The sequence below is a fragment of the Mobula hypostoma genome, chromosome 4 (genome assembly GCF_963921235.1).
Source record: "Mobula hypostoma chromosome 4, sMobHyp1.1, whole genome shotgun sequence".
Taxonomy (NCBI): domain Eukaryota; kingdom Metazoa; phylum Chordata; class Chondrichthyes; order Myliobatiformes; family Myliobatidae; genus Mobula; species Mobula hypostoma.
Genome location: NC_086100.1, coordinates 136,189,283 through 136,206,823, shown reverse-complemented (window position 1 = coordinate 136,206,823; position 17,541 = coordinate 136,189,283). Strand labels below are relative to the sequence as shown.

Sequence of the window (17,541 nt, the reverse complement as noted above, 5' to 3'; positions counted from 1 at the left end):
ATAGAAGCCTTCTGAACAGAGATTTAGAAGCTTGGTGATTGATACTGAAGGGAGTCTGAATGCCTATGATCTGCTAAGCAATAAGAGAATGCCACATTGTGAACATTGAATGCACACCCCAGTACACTATATTAAAATGAATACTTGCTTTACTTGGAAAGTGTCCCTGAAAGGAGGGATAGAAGTAAAGGTACTGGTGTTGCCTTTCCCACTGCTGCATGAGAAAGTGCTTGAAGACAGGGACTGGTTGGTGTGGAGGGAGTGGACCTGAATGATGAAATGTTGAAAGAGGAAAGAAACATGCATCTGGTGATCTCTTTTGCTTTTCCTGGGTAGTTTAAAGGTGTGGGGGTGGGTGACAGTGGTGAGAAAGATGGGAATTTCTGTACTTATATGGAGACCAAAGTTCTCCAGGTAATAACTGTCTTTGATGCCATCTAAGAGAGGTAAATGAATGCTTATTAATCTTAGCTTACCCATTTGATCTATTCCTTTACTTGCACATCCTGTTAAGATGTCTCCCTATGGTCAATCTATTTCACCCATGTACACTTCCTTCATTGCCCCTTTCTACTAGATTATGTATTGCATTGAACTGCCGCTGCTAAATTAACAAATTTCACGTCACATGCCCAAGATAATAAACCTGGTTCTGGTCCCCACAACTTGGCTTAAAAACAGCATTAGATATATTGCATTTGGTCATCTCATTCATTGCTATGTGCTTTAATTCTGATAACCTCCCGCATTGCACCTTATCAAAAGCCTTATGAAAATCCTAAAGACCCAGCGGTCCCCTTATTTTTCTAGTTAAAAACTTCAATAAAATTACAATAGATTTTTCAAACACCATTTCCTTTCATAAATCCAAGTTAATTTTGTCCAATTCTATAATTGTTTCCTAAATGCCCTGTTACCATTTTCTAAATAAATTTTAGTAATTTCCCTGCTATTGATGTAAGGGATAGTCATAGTCATACTTTATTGATCCTGGGGGAAATCGGTTTTCATTACAGTTGCACCATAAATAAATAAATAGTAATAAAACCATAAATAATTAAATAGTAATATGTAAATTTTGCCAGGAAATAAGTCCAGGACCAGCCTCTTGGCTCAGGGTGTCTGACCCTCCAAGGGAGGAGTTGTAAAGTTTGATGGCCACAGGCAGGAATGACTTCCTATGATGCTCAGTGGAATGAGTCTCTGGCTGAATGTACTCCTGTGCCCACCCAGTACATTATGTAGTGGATGGGAGACATTGTCCAAGATGGCATGCAACTTGAACAGCATCCTCTTTTTAGACACCATCGTCAGAGAGTCCAGTTCCATCCCCACAACATCACTGGCCTTACGAATGAGTTTGTTGATTCTGTTATTGTCTGCTACCCTCAGCCTGTTGCCCCAGCACATAACAGCTAACATGATTGCACTGGCCACCACAGACCCGTAGAACATCCTCAGCATCGTCCGGCAGATGTTAAAGGACCTCAGTCTCCTTAGGAAATAAAGACGGCTCTGACCCTTCTTGTAGACAACCTCAGTGTTCCTTGACCAGTCCAGTTTATTGTCAATTTGTATCCCCAGGTATTTGTAATCCTCCACCATGTCCACACTGATCCCCTGGATGGAAACAGGGGTCACCGGTACCTTAGCTCTTCTCAGGTCTACCACCAGCTACTTAGTCTTTTTCACATTAAGCTGCAGATAATTCTGCTCACACCATGCGACCAAGTTTCCTACCGTAGCCCTGTACTCAGCTTCATCTCCCTTGCTGATGCATCCAGTTATGGCAGAGTCATCAGAAAACTTCTGAAGATGACAAGACTCTGTGCAGTAGTTGAAGTCCGAGGTGTAAATGGTGAAGAGAAAGGGAGACAAGACAGTCCCCTGTGGAGCCCCAGTGCTGCTGATCACTCTGTCGGACACACAGTGTTGCAAGCACACGTACTGTGGTCTGCCAGTCAGGTAATCAAGAATCCATGACACCAGGAAAGCATCCACCTGCATCGCTGTCAGCTTCTCCCCCAGCAGAGCAGGGCGGATGGTGTTGAATGCACTGGAGAAGTCAAAAAACATGACCCTCACAGTGCTCGCTGGCTTGTCCAGGTGGGCGTAGACACGGTTCAGCAGGTAGATGATGGCATCCTCAACTCCTAGTCAGGGCTGGTAGGCGAACTGGAGGGGATCTAAGTGTGGCCTGACCATAGGCCAGAGCAGCTCCAGAACCAGTCTCTCCAGGGTCTTCGGCACAGGGACGAGGCAGGACGTCTTCCACAGTACAGGAACCCTCCGGAGCCTCAGGGTTAGGTTGAAGACATGACGAAGTACTCCACATAGTAACTCTTGGTTTCTCTCTCCCTCTGTTCTTAAATGGTGAGCTTTTAACACCTTATAATTTGTGGGACTTCTTCTGAAATCCATGGAATTTGGGAAGTTGACAACCAATGCATTGAACATCTCCATAACTATCCTTTTCATGATCCAGGCTGTGAATCAATAGGAACTAGGAGTTTATGGGCTTTCAGTTCCATTATTTTTTCCCACCTTCTTATTCAGTTTAGGACTATTGTTCTCTGCTACGTTTGGGAGGACTTTGTCTTCCATGAAGCCAATCACAATTGTTTTTTAAATCCCTTACTCACTCTTCCTTCAGTTAGTCCTGACGAAGGGTCTCGGCCTGAAACGTCGACTGCGCCTCTTCCTATAGATGCTGCTTGGCCTGCTGCGTTCACCAGCAACTTTGATGTGTGTTGCCACAATTGTTTTTTGTTTAATTTCTCCATATTCCACAAAATAACTCAAAGGAAACCACATTAACTTTAATATACCTTTTCAATTTTACATATTTATGAAAGCCTTAATAGGTTGATTTTATATTCTTTGGAAGATTAATTACGTAATAGTTGCACAACAAATGACAAATAATTATTTATATACACCATGGATGTGAGTTTAAGGATGGATTCAGCCTCAATTTATTACCAATGCATGGACATTGCTCAAACCAGCATCAAGAGATGGATAAAAGAATGGTAACAGGTACACATGCAACTTAACCAATACAGTTCGACAACTTTGTCCAGATATAATGGTCATTTTTTCTTCATATTTTTTCTTCTGTACTTTGATTACCTCTTCCACATGTACTTCTTAAATCTGAAATCCCAAAAGCCCGCTCCACTAATCCTGTCTTCTCTGCTCCTGAGTGCCTATGCTCTTCACCTTCTGCTCCACCTCTTCTCCCTACTCTTCACCTCTCCCTATCTAATTTCCAATCCTCTTTCCTTTCCCTTTCTCCACTCACTTTCCTGCTTCACTCCTTTAGGTAATTTCCCAATTCCACCTCACATCACCTGCCAACTGCAAGAGATAGAACATCTGAGAATAGATGCAGAAGCTCCTGTTAAGCATATTTTCAGAAGTGGCAAGGATGGCTTTGAGGATAGGAGACAATTGATATTCAGGCTCCTCAGACAGGTTTAATCAGAATATGCTTTCCATAGTACCAGTCAATATCTAAACAATTACCTTCCCAGGATATCAGATAAGGTGTTGAAGATGGATTTTGTGAACCGGAGACATGTTTGCAAGGTAAATAAATCTTATACAATGTATTCCCAAGTGGGAATAGATGGAACACCCTTTATACTCAGAGACCCTCATAATCACGTTCCATTGTCTAAAACAATGTCTGCATTTCTGGAGTGTCTAAATGTTGTAGAGTTCTGACCTCTTGAACATGTAAAAAGTACCACATAAATCCAAACATTTTTTTCTTTTATGATTACAGTGTAAATACATCTCTGTTTGCCCACCTGCCAGATACTTGCATTAAAACTGAACTTTCAACAAAACTTTGGCTTCCTTCCTAATAGCTGGTGGTTCACTGTAAATATTGGATTGCAGTATTGTGATGCACAATTAAAACCCAATTAGTGCAACAGGAAAAGTGTTAAATGGCAGTTTTTTTAGCTGGCAGTAAAATAAAACTTTCTCAATTGTAGGTTCTTAAGTTGTGGGCACAAATAGTTGAAATGAGATTAAACTATTTTTTATGAATCTGGTATTTTGCTTACATTAATTTGAATCTGGTTTTCACCATTTTAATTCCTAATGAAACTGATAGGAAACTTTAGTTTAACTTAAATGTTCATTGTATATAATTTCTCGGTTGCACACGCACAGAAAATTACATGTCTATTCTCAGGGTTCAGTTTTATTACCTTACTCATATTTATTTGCAAACCTTTTAATATTATTGTCAATTGATGTAATACAAGACAGTACACAATAACTATTACTGTAGGACATAATATTGAAAATATACGGTTATAAATGATGGAAAAGTGGACCTTCAGAACTGAATTAGAAGGCCTGGAATACAGAAAACAATGGAAATGAATGAGCAGCCTTTAGATAAAGAATTACAGAGCTTAGATTAGTTGAAGAAGAAAAAAAAACTCATTTTTGGATAAAATTGGAAGTGGACATAGATATAAACAGACATCAGAGTGAAGATATTAGAAGACTGGTCACAAAAATATGACAATTGCAGTACTAAGGAAATGGCAAACAAGACCTCATTGAAAGTTTGCCAGCAAGGCCCTGGCTGACACAATCAACATATAGATGTTCAAATAATAAATCATCAATATGCTGATCAGTCTGGTTTAGTCTGACGTAATTATCATTGGAGTAGATGGAATTTAATCTTATGAAGTTCAGCTGGAAAAACGTGAAAATATTAAAGATGACTTAAACGCTTTGCAGAAACTTTGATACCCATGAAGTGCCAAATGAATGTCAAATAACGGAATGCATCACCCATAACCCACCATCACCACTGATGTCAATGGTTTGGAAATCCTTGTCTTTACACTAGGAATGAAATGCAGAATGTCTCATTGAGTCTAACTAACCACATCTGTAAAATTGTGAAGCATACTGTACTAAGCTCTCTAACATACTACTATACATTTATAAATGTTTCTTATAATGGTAATTAGAGCTAAGAATAATTTTAGATCTCCCATTTAAGAAATTGTTCAATGTTGTGTTGAATAACTAAAGTAAGTGCATCAAGAGCTTTGAACAGTCAATGTAAATGATTATATATATTTAGTTAAGCAGCAATAGCACAACGTTGAAGCTTTATAATTCTATTAAAGGTCAGAAGTTATACAGTAATAATGTTAATTCTAAAATAACAAAAGTATTAATATCAGAATTCTGAAGAATATTTCTGCTACTTAGACTAAATCAAGTCTTAAAAGTAAGTAGGGGAATACATAATCTCCTGGATGTAATGGAATTTAAAGTTTCTATGTGATAGATGTATATACAGGAAAAAGACATCATGTAAAGCAATGATTTTTTTTCCCTTGCAATGGACATCCAGAAAGTACCTCTCCAGTTTTGTTCAATGAATATTTCCCATATACTTTGATTTCTATGAACTTGTATGGCAATGTATTAAAATATTCCTCACTTTCATTGCCTGGAACAAAGGAAGCAGACAAACTTTTATGAATTTTATTAATGAAAATCGTAAATACTGCATTTAAATTTAATTATAAAGTTCACATATGACATTGAGCTGCTTTAATAATTTTTAGTTACAAGTTCTCCAATCTACACTAAAATTTAAACCAAAAATCAATTTTCAAACACTGAATCCTATAGTTAGTCAATTATCATAACTGTGACATCTTAATTTCAGTGTAGATTCAGGAAAACAGATTTAACATTGAAGAGTCAATTACTTTTTCCAGTTTATGTTAGATATTTGCAATTTCTTCATTAAATAAACATTATTTTGTTAGAAGTGGATTGTGACTTCCAAGATTTGTAGTTTCTGTAGGCACAATATAACTCAAAGTAGCACCATATTCTTCCCTTTTATATGGTATTACGCACATTACTAATACTTCTGTTCAAGTCAGTTTGGAAGTACATGTTTGTTTCTTCATTTGTATTTTCTTGTACACGTGTCCCTGAAGTTGATATTTATATAAAAAAAATAAAGTCTAGCACTCTTCCATACATCTACTAAAACTTACTGGTAAGATGTAAAATCTCATCTAGTGACAGGGTTGCACCAATGATGAATAGAGTTACTGAGTTCCAAAAAATTTTGCAATGTGATAACAATAATAATGGCATTAGGTTGTATACAGTCCTCTTGTTTCACTTTCACTAAGTAACTTCCAACTAGTAGAAGATGATTATGCTCCCTGTCTTCAGTGTGAAGTTTCTTGATAAATAATATTCCTTGTAACAGTGATCAGGACTCTGTGTAGTGACATCAGCCACAAATGAAAACCACAGGTTGATTAAAACTTGTGCTAGATGGAGTACTTCTGAAGGAATCGTTCAAATGCATCATAAATAGCTCGTCTGTAAACAAAAGAAATGGTGAATTTTGAATAACTATACCATAGCAACTTTCTTCATACTATACAAGACCATAGACATAAGAGCAACATCAGGCCATTCAGCCTAGTAAGTCCACTCTGCCACCAGTCCATCAAAGCAGATTTATTTTCCCTCTCAACCATAAGCATTATATACAGCTAGTCTCCCCTTTACTAATTAAAGTATTCGGACCAGGTCATTTCTACGTGGTAAGCATTTATTGTATGTTCCTAACTACTACTGTGACGGTGGTGTTGGCCATCTTCTTGAATCACTGCAGTCCTGTTGTTGGGATATGGTCGCGAGAAATTAGGCCCAGTGACATGAAGGAATAAGTACTACTCTTCCACATCAGAATAGCATGGGTCTTGGATACGTAGACATTAATGCTCCTCTACAAGATCTCCAAAGCCCTTGCCTTTGTTGGTCTGAAGCATGCAATCTGATCAATCTAGGCAGTGCACATTGTAGTTGGCACACAATGCAGTCACTGTATACTAGTGGTACAAGAAATTATGGTTCATGGTGGTGGGCAGACAACCAATTAAATCACAGACAATTTTGAACTTGAGTGTCGGTTGAATTGCATTCACTCAGATGAGTGGAGAGTATTCTATGACACCCCCTTCTTATGTTTTGTACATGGTACAAAGGCAGAGGTGTCTGAAGATATCACATACCAGTCTACAGGCTACCCAGTCTGCATTGCACTTGTAATTGTAGTTTTAGATGGTTGTTCCATTGGATCATTGGTGACTGCCAGGATTTTTGAGCCTCATCAATGGCAATACCACTAAATGTCAAGGATAATATCAAACTCTTATATTGATCACTTGCTGGGATTTTGTGGCATGAATGTTACCTGCCACTTATTAGCCCATGCCCAAATGCTGTCTAGGGAGCATGCAAGCATGTAATATTTCACACACTTAGGAGCTACAAATGGAAATGAACACTTTGCCATTTTGATGGCAGGAAGGTTATTCACAATGCAAATGAAGATGGTTGGCCCAGCATGCTATCCTGTGGAACTCCTGCAGTGGGCCCTGGGTATGAAAATTAACCTTCCAAAATCTTATCCACTTCTTTTAAGTTCCAGTCATAAAAACGTTTACTCCTTGATAACTGTTGAATTGTTTCACCAGAGCTCCTGATGGTACACTCAATTAAACATTGCCTTGGTGTGAAGGACAATCACTCTCAGGTAGATGTGGTCTGAAGCTATGTGGCCCTGAAGAATCCCAGCACAGGCCATGACGAACAGATTACCGGTGAGGTAGTGCCACATGATACCACTGTCAAAGATATTATCGCTGACAGCTGAGAATAAACTAATTTGTCCAGTAATTAACTGGATTGGATTGTTTTCCACGTTGTTGTGTATGTTCCACAAAGAATAAAACAAAAATGGTGAATACTTACTGGATTAAAACTCTAAACCAATCCCTAATTATCACAATTACAGAAATTCCAAACATTTCATAAATTTTGTAAGTTACAACACACATAATTAATGCAAATAGAAATGAACACACATCACTTTTTACACATCAAGTAAAAATATATTTAAAAATTACATGCTCTATGCATTGACTCTGATCTCAAAACGCATTAATCAAGACTGCCTTCCTTATTGGTAGGGTTATGTAACAAAAAAAAAGGTGTTTCTCTGGGGAAAGGTTATTTTCTCCAACTGATAAAAGAGCTATACAGAGCCATAAATGAGGAGCATAAATGTTTTTATGAAGAAAGCATTGGGGCATAAAACTTTTTGCTTAGGAAAAAGGCAAGGCATTTTTTTTGAATGAATGCAAATGAAGCAAAGGAAATTATAGGTCCACGGGAAGATATAAAATAGGAGTAATTTGGTTGGTTTTGCTTTACTGATAAGTTGCTGGTTCTATTAGTCCAAACAGTTCCATTTAAAGTCTATGGTCACAACCTTTGGATTCACTTTCAAGGACTCCTCATCTCATGTTCTCAAAGTTTATTGCTTATTTATTTATTATTGTTATATTTTTCTCTCAGCTCAAACTGGTAAAACCTGAGGTATGGACATAGCCAAGCATGCTCATTTGTCAATTGCTAGGAACTTTCGGACTAATCTAATGATATTTAGTATTGTGGCTTTCTGAACATTTACGTAGATATTACTATGTAGCCCTAATTGTTTAATGCTATTGTGTAGTGCCTTTGGGATGACATCAGTTGTAGATATTACTATCGGAACAATGTATACCTTATTCACTTTCCACAGTCTTTCAATTTCCTCTTTTAATTCAGCACATTTCTGGTGATTTTCACTTATTGATTTTTGTAAAAATATTCTGTAAAAAAAAAATTATTTCTCTTTCCACTGAGGCTGCTTACACTGCTGATTATTTTCAGCATTTTGTTTTTATTAATCATCAACCGTCTTATTGCAAGGCCGGCAAGACTGAGTTACGACTGAATGTACCACTGAAGTATACAATGAAAAGATACAATAATATTGTAAATATATTTTTTGAAAACCAATTAAAAATACACTTGGCAGATCCCTCAGAGTTCTACAAGAGTAATACTCAAACAATTTTCCTCAAATAAATTTGTCATTCACCCATGCCAACCAAAGACTTCAATTAGCCTCCATGATCTTATCTGCAGAGTAAAGTCCAAAAACTGGAATACAAATAGATAGAGATAAAAAAAAATAGAAAAATCAGGTGAGGGAAGGTACTCATCTCCTTCCTGAACTAAGGTCAAGCAATTAGTACAGAAAGAAACTGCAAGTCTCAAAAATTTCTTCTTCTAACTGAAAATACTGGAAATTGCAATTTTGGTAATTAATCACTACTTTTACCTGAAGAGGCCTTGCTTGAAGAGGTAGGCACTAATGTGACCCCCTTCCAAGTATCTGATTTCACACCCAGGCCAGATTTCATTAAGGCTCCGTACTCCAGCTCGAGGAACGTAAGCATCTTCTTTTGCTTGTACCACTATGATTAGACTAGGGTCTACTGGCACTACAATTTAAATCAAAGAACTGTTAGTTAAAGTTTCTAGAAAAAGGTACTTTCAGCTAGCAATCCAGACCCATCAGATGCTAATTGATATAATTCACTTAAATGAAACTGTAGAATGCATTGCTCCTTGCAAAGTAATGGTTTCTACTTAAAACTTTTATCTGATATCAAAACGCATTTATCTCCTCTTTAAATAACTGTAATGAGCTAGCCTCCACATATTTCTAGGGTAGAAAATATAAGAGTATTGGTATGCTCTGCAAGAAGAAATTACTATACACCTCATTTTTAAAAGACTGCCTCATCTTTTAACTGTGTTGCTTGTTCAAAACTCTCCCACCAATGATTCACCAGGATATTACATGTTCTAATAAGATCTTTCTCCATTCTTCTAAATAACAAAGAATAGAGATTGAATTTTTTTTTAAAAAGGCATTCATGATAGCAAACAGACCTCCTAACGCAGAAATTAGCCAAGTGACTCATTTATGGATTTCTTCAATGTCATCATATCTCTTATAAATAAAGATACTGAAGCTCTGCACAGTACTCCAGATATGGCATCACCTGTGCAATTTTAACAATACAATATCTTTAAACTTCAATTCCCTAATAATAAATGCCATTACATACTGCACCTGCACGCTAAATTTTTGTGTTTCATACACAAGAACATCTAGATCCCTCTACATTCCACCCATTTGCAGTCTCTCTCCATTTAGATAATAACTTGTCTTTCAATTCCTGCAGCCGAAGTGTATGACCTCATGCTCCCCTACTTTTAAAGCCATTTTTCCAAATTTCTACCCATTCATTTGATCTATTTCTATCTTGGCTAGTAAAGTATCTAGGATCGTACCCAATGTTATTTTGTCCAGGTTTATTACTTCATGCTTGCCCTCATTAGAAAAACAGAAACTGAGAATCAAGGAGCAATAAAAGGTCATTCAGCACTTTGAGTCTGCTCCTTGACATAGCACAAATATGGTGTTGTGAAAGATGATTATTCATGATCAATCATAAATTATCTGCCCATATCCCCAAGATGTCTTTGTGCCCAGAAATGGATCTGCTTCTTTCATATTAGAAACATAGAAACATAGAAAATAGGTGCAGGAGTAGGCCATTCGGCCCTTCGAGCCTGCACCGCCATTTATTATGATCATGGCTGATCATCCAACACAGAACCCAGCCTTCCCTCCATACCCCCTGACCCCTGTAGCCACAAGGGCCATATCTAACTTCCTTTTAAACATAGCTAATGAACTGGCCTCAACAGTTTGCTGTGGCAGAGAATTCCACAGATTCACCACTCTCTGTGTGAAGAAGTTTTTCCTAATCTCGGTCCGAAAAGGCTTCCCCTCTATCCTCAAACTGTGACCCCTCGTTCTGGACCTCCCCAACATCGGGAACAATCTTCCCGCATCTAGCCTGTCAAATCCCTTTAGGATCTTATACGTTTCAATCAGATCCCCCCTCAATCTTCTAAATTCCAATGAGTACAAGCCCAGTTCATCCAGTCTTTCTTCATATGAAAGACCTGCCATCCCAGGAATCAATCTGGTGAACCTTCTTTGTACTCCCTCTATGGCAAAGATGTCTTTCCTCAGATTAGGGGACCAAAACTGCACACAATACTCCAGGTGTGGTCTCACCAAGGCCTTGTACAACTGCAGTAGTACCTCCCTGCTCCTGTACTCGAATCCTCTCGCTATAAATGCCAGCATACCGTTCGCCTTTTTCACCGCCTGCTGTACCTGCATGCCCACTTTCAATGACTGGTGTATAATGACACCCAGGTCTCGTTGCACCTCCCCTTTTCCTAATCGGCCACCATTCAGATAATAATCTGTTTTCCTATTTTTGCCACCAAAGTGGATAACTTCACATTTATCCACATTAAATTGCATCTGCCATGAGTTTGCCCACTCACCCAACCTATCCAAGTCACCCTGCATCCTCTTAGCATCCTCCTCACTGCTAACACTGCCACCCAGCTTCGTGTCATCCGCAAACTTGGAGATGCTGCATTTAATTCCCTCATCCAAGTCATTAATATATATTGTAAACAACTGGGGTCCCAGCACTGAGCCTTGCGGTACCCCACTAGTCACCGCCTGCCATTCTGAAAAGGTCCCGTTTATTCCCACTCTTTGCTTCCTGTCTGCTAACCAATTCTCCACCCACACCAATACCTTACCCCCAATACCGTGTGCTTTAAGTTTGCACACTAATCTCCTGTGTGGGACCTTGTCAAAAGCCTTTTGAAAATCCAAATATACCACATCCACTGGTTCTCCCCTATCCACTCTACTAGTTACATCCTCAAAAAATTCTATGAGATTCGTCAGACATGATTTTCCTTTCACAAATCCATGCTGACTTTGTCCGATCATTTCACCGCTTTCCAAATGTGCTGTTATCACATCCTTGATAACTGACTCCAGCAGTTTCCCCACCACCGACGTTAGGCTAACCGGCCTATAATTCCCCGGTTTCTCTCTCCCTCCTTTTTTAAAAAGTGGGGTTACATTAGCCACCCTCCAATCCTCAGGAACTAGTCCAGAATCTAAAGAGTTTTGAAAAATTATCACTAATGCATCCACTATTTCTTGGGCTACTTCCTTAAGCACTCTGGGATGCAGACCATCTGGCCCTGGGGATTTATCTGCCTTCAATCCCTTCAATTTACCTAACACCACTTCCCTACTAACATGTATTTCGCTCAGTTCCTCCATCTCACTGGACCCTCTGTCCCTTACTATTTCTGGAAGATTATTTATGTCCTCCTTAGTGAAGACAGAACCAAAGTAATTATTCAATTGGTCTGCCATGTCCTTGCTCCCCATAATCAATTCACCTGTTTCTGTCTGCAGGGGACCTACATTTGTCTTTATCAGTCTTTTCCTTTTTACATATCTATAAAAGCTTTTACAGTCCGTTTTTATGTTCTCTGCCAGTTTTCTCTCATAATCTTTTTTCCCCTTCCTAATTAAGCCCTTTGTCCTCCTCTGCTGAACTTTGAATTTCTCCCAGTCCTCAGGTGAGCCACTTTCTCTGGCTAATTTGTATGCTACTTCTTTGGAATTGATACTATCCCTAATTTCTCTTGTCAGCCACGGGTGCACTACCTTCCTTGATTTATTCTTTTGCCAAACTGGGATGAACAATTGTTGTAGTTCATCCATGCAACCTTTAAATGCCTGCCATTGCATATCCACCGTCAATCCTTTAAGTGTCATTTGCCAGTCTATCTTAGCTAATTCACGACTCATACCTTCAAAGTTACCCCTCTTTAAGTTCAGAACCTTTGTTTCTGAATTAACTACGTCACTCTCCATGTTAATGAAGAATTCCACCATATTATGGTCACTCTTACCCAAGGGGCCTCTCACGACAAGATCGCTAATTAACCCTTCCTCATTGCTCAAAACCCAGTCCAGAATAGCCTGCTCTCTAGTCGGTTCCTCGACATGTTGGTTCAAAAAACCATCCCGCATACATTCCAAGAAATCCTCTTCCTCAGCACCTTTACCAATTTGGTTCACCCAGTCTACATGTAGATTGAAGTCACCCATTATAATATTCAGCAACATGCTTCTATAGCTCTGTGGTCTTACAGCTAAGTTTCACATTGAATCTCTCTAGCTCTGCCAAAATTTGTGAGTTTGAACTAGATTCCTCTCATTCTTTTACAATCCTACAATTCTACTACGCTACAATCATAGTTGACCTAACCACTCCTCATACAGCACTGCAAAATGTAATTGAGTTTGCAATGCAAATAAAAACAGTATCAGCTAATAAATTAGAGTATTCCCGTGACTTCAATGATAGTTCAAACACCAGACAACAATGTGCCTACTGCTTTAAATAAGAGAGACAAGGTAAAACTGCCAAAGTTCAAATAGGAGTAATTAATGTGGACCAATGATAATGGTTCAGTATTTAAATAGAAAGGTTATCAGACTTAAAAACTTGATATTCCACCAAAGAATTCATTACATGTAGAACTAATGGCAGGTAACCTCAAAGTGAAAAAACACTCTTTGCAGGGTTAACCAGATACATATCAGCAACTGAGCATACAGCTTTTTTTCCTTCCCATTCGGATACAGATAACAATTGTAAAATGGTAAGTGCTGAGTCAGCAGAGATCAGGTAACCACATGATGAATTTAACAACTAAGCCATAAGGAAATTGTCTGCATTTCTAATTTATTAATGAAACCATATACAATTTCAATGCATTACTCAGGTTCAGAACTTCTGACATTAATTTGAATCAGATGTTTTAAAATACCTGAGAAATTTCCCACATGTGTACATTCATCCATGACTCCTTTCATGAAAAGAATAGACTCCCGTTCTAAGGAGGTCTTTCTCTTTTCTCTCTTTGAAGGTTCATATTTTACAGAGGATAAAAGCTTGCTAGTGTTTGTTGAAGGGCTTCTATGACTCTGACAGCCACTGTGTGAGGTACCCTGAAGCCAAAACTGTTGAGCAGAAGCACTGAAGGCAGCACTGTCTGGACTAAACTGAGTAACTGTCGCAGTTTTCAAAACTTCTCTCTTGACATTTAATTCTTGCATGTTTGTGGCAAAGTCAAAGTGTTGCCAGTTGTCCAAACTGGATGGGGAGTTCTTTACAAAATCTTGACCCATTTTGAAGGAATCCATCTACAGATTAAATAATCATTGTTTAGAAATAATTTCAAAGACATTTGGTGCATTCTCAAAGCAAATATTTCATCTAAGCTTTTGATCAGCTTCTCCCTGCCTTATTTGCAGTTCTAACAGACATAGTGCAGCAATTTACAAGGCAATTCCCAGACATGTTGTTTCCTATCAATTATTTCATTCCACAAATGAGAACAGCAAACAAGCCTGGCAATTTCCTGTTCGGCACAACTCAATTATATACTACACTGAAAATCAGCACACTAAAAAATTGTGAGAATCTCTTTCATTTTAGATAATATAATCTTCCAAATTAAGTATATTAAATATAAATTAAATCCATTAATTAACTATAACCCCAAATTAAATATCTACTTCAACACGAGGAAATGTGCAGATGGTGGAAATTCAAGCAACACACACAGAATGCTGGTGAACGCAGCAGGCCAGGCAGCATCTATAGGAAGAGATACTGTCGACGTTTCAAGCCAAGACCCTTCGTCAGGACTAACTGAAAGAAGAGATAGTAAGAGATTTGAAAGCGGGAGGGGGAGGGGGAGATCCGAAATGATAGGACAAGACAGGAGGGGGAGGGATGGAGCCAAGAGCTGGAAAGTTGATTGGCAAAAGGGATACAGAGCTGAAGAAGGGGGAGGATCATGGGACGGGAGGCCTAGGGAGAAAGAAAGAGTGAGGGGAGCACCAGAGGAAGATATAGTGAGAGGGACAGAGGGAGAAAAGAGAGAGAGAGAAGGAGAAAAGAGAGAGAGAGAAAGAAAGGGGAAAAAATAAAAAATAAAAATAAATAAGGAATGGGGTGAGAAGGGGAGGAGGGGCATTAATGGAAGTTAGAGAAGTCAATGATCATGCCATCAGGTTGGACGCTACCCAGACGGAATATAAGGTGTTGTTCCTCCAACCTGAGTGTGGCTTCATCTTGACAGTAGAGGAGGCCATGGATGGACATATCAGAATGGGAGTGGAACGTGGAATTAAAATGTGTGGCCACTGGATGATCCCGCTTTCTCTGGCGGACAGAGCCACTTTACATCTTTTGAAGATTGTCATTTTGATAAATAACCTTCACTGCCAAAAAGGTGAAGCCCACTACAGGATAGATATGCAAGATCAGTGTTTCTGCTGGAAATTCGTATTTTGTGCTCTTGAAATGTGATATGAATATTTTATCCCATAATCTTTTTTGCCTCTTTAAATCTAACATCGCTCATGGTGAACTTTAAGAGAACAAAAAAGAAAGTTTCTAGAGGAAATAACCAGTAGTTTTAAAAATATGTATTTACATAAGGGACTTTACAATGACAATCAAACATATCTTCTAGGGCATCACACACAAAATGCTGGAGGAATTCAGCAGGCCAGGCAGCATCTATGGAAAAGAGTAAATAGTTGACGTTCCAGGCCAAAGCCCTTCACCGTGTCCTGATGCTGCCTGGCCTGCTGAGTTCCTCCAGCTTTTCATGTGTATTGCTTGAATTTCCAGCATCTGCAGACTTTTTTTTGTCTTTATACTTCAGGACGTCTCTTGGTGTTTCAAAACCAGTGAAGTGTTTTTCAGTTGAGATCATTCCAATAACAAATATAGTGGACCTTTTGATCTCTTAAGTTTACTCTACTATTCAGTAATTCCTGACGGATCCTCTATCTCAAATTTACCTTCCCACCCATGTCTTCTCTCCCTTGATTTCCTTAATGTCTTCAAAAGAAATTGCTCAAATAATTCAGTTTTGAATATATTCAGCAATTTATCATCAATGTTCTTCTCCACTGTGTGAGGTACCATGAAGTCAAAACTGTTGAGCAGAAGCATTAAAGGCAGTACTGTCTGGACTAAACTGTGTAACTGTTACAGTTTTCAAGACTTCTCTCTTGACATTTAATTCTTGCATGTTTGTGGCAAAGTTAAAGTCAAAGGTGTCATATTGAATGGCAGAGCATGCTCAATGCCGAATGAACCACTCCTATTCTGAGATTTTTTAAAAATCAATCCTAAAAGAGCACATACTTAAAATGAGTCCAAGCACTATAGTTCCATTCCCCAGCCTGAGAAAATAGCTTTTTACCTACCCTTTTAAGCTATCAAAGAGTTCACCTCTTCTCAGAGGTCAAACTACTCCTCCCGAGTATAAATCTGCTGAATCCAAGCTGCACTTACATCTTAAACACAGAAAGTAAAACTGCAGACAGCAATCCACATAAAATTCCAGCAAGAATTCCTTATTTTTGTACTTCATCCCTTCACAATTAAAGCCAATATATGAAGTGATAAGCCATTTACAGTGGATTCCAGTTAATTGGGCCAGGTGGTTAATCAAAAACAACAGGAATTCTGCAGATGCTGGAAATTCAAGCAATACACATAAAAGTTGCTGGTGAACGCAGCAGGCCAGGCAGCATCTCTAGGAAGAGGTGTACTCGACGTTTCAGGCCGAGAACCTTCGTCAGGACTAACTGAAGGAAGAATGAATAAGGGATTTGAAAGTTGGAGGGGGAGGGGGAGATCCAAAATGATAGGAGAAGACAGGAGGGGGAGGGATGGAGCCAAGAGCTGGACAGGTGATAGGCAAAAGGGATACGAGGGGCTCATGGGACAGGAGGTCCGGGAAGAAAGACAAGGGGGGGGGGGACCCAGAGGATGGGCAAGGGGTATATTAAGAGGGACAGAGGGAGAAAAAGGAGAGTGAGAGAAAGAAAGTGTGTATAAAAATAAGTAACAGATGGGGTACGAGGGGGAGGTGGGGCATTAGCGGAAGTTAGAGAAGTCATGTTCATGCCATCAGGTTGGAGGCTACCCAGAAGGAATATAAGGTATTGTTCCTCCAACCTGAGTCGGCTGGGGTGATATACTGCGTCCGGTGCTCCCGATGTGGCCTTTTATATATTGGCGAGACCCGACGCAGACTGGGAGACCGCTTTGCTGAACACCTATGCTCTGTCCGCCAGAGAAAACAGGATCTCCCAGTGGCCACACATTTTAATTCCACATCCCATTCCCATTCTGACATGTCTATCCACAGCCTCCTCTACTGTAAAGATGAAGTCACACTCAGGTTGGAGGAACAACACCTTATATTCCGTCTGGGTAGCCTCCAACCTGATGGCATGAACATCGACTCCTCTAACTTCCGCTAATGCCCCACCTCCCCCTCATACCCCATCTGTTACTTATTTTTGTACACACATTCTTTCTCTCACTCTCCTTTTTCTCCCTCTGTCCCTCTTAATATACCCCTTGCCCATCCTCTGGGTCCCCCCCCCTTGTCTTTCTTCCCGGACCTCCTGTCCCATGAGCCCCTCGTATCCCTTTTGCCTATCACCTGTCCAGCTCTTGGCTCCATCCCTCCCCCTCCTGTCTTCTCCTATCATTTTGGATCTCCCCCTCCCCCTCCAACTTTCAAATCCCTTACTCATTCTTCCTTCAGTTA

General features: G+C 39.3%; 1 protein-coding gene across 3 annotated transcripts in view; it reads right to left on the bottom strand.

Annotated features, from left to right (window-relative positions):
* Positions 1 to 5,280: 5,280 nt before the first annotated feature.
* abhd18 (abhydrolase domain containing 18) overlaps positions 5,281 to 17,541 on the bottom strand; it is a 61,403-nt gene continuing 49,142 nt past the window's right edge. The window contains exons 11-13 of one of the 3 annotated variants that reach the window (XM_063046568.1): positions 13,723 to 14,098; positions 9,257 to 9,419; positions 5,281 to 6,396 (exon numbers count right to left, since the gene is read on the bottom strand). In XM_063046568.1, coding sequence (XP_062902638.1) covers positions 6,345 to 6,396; positions 9,257 to 9,419; positions 13,723 to 14,098 — 591 coding nt within the window. In that variant the 3' untranslated portion in view covers positions 5,281 to 6,344. Of the gene's footprint in view, positions 6,397 to 9,252; positions 9,420 to 13,722; positions 14,099 to 17,541 lie in introns of those variants that run through there. The other 2 variants (XM_063046566.1, XM_063046565.1) reach the window with 2 other exon arrangements.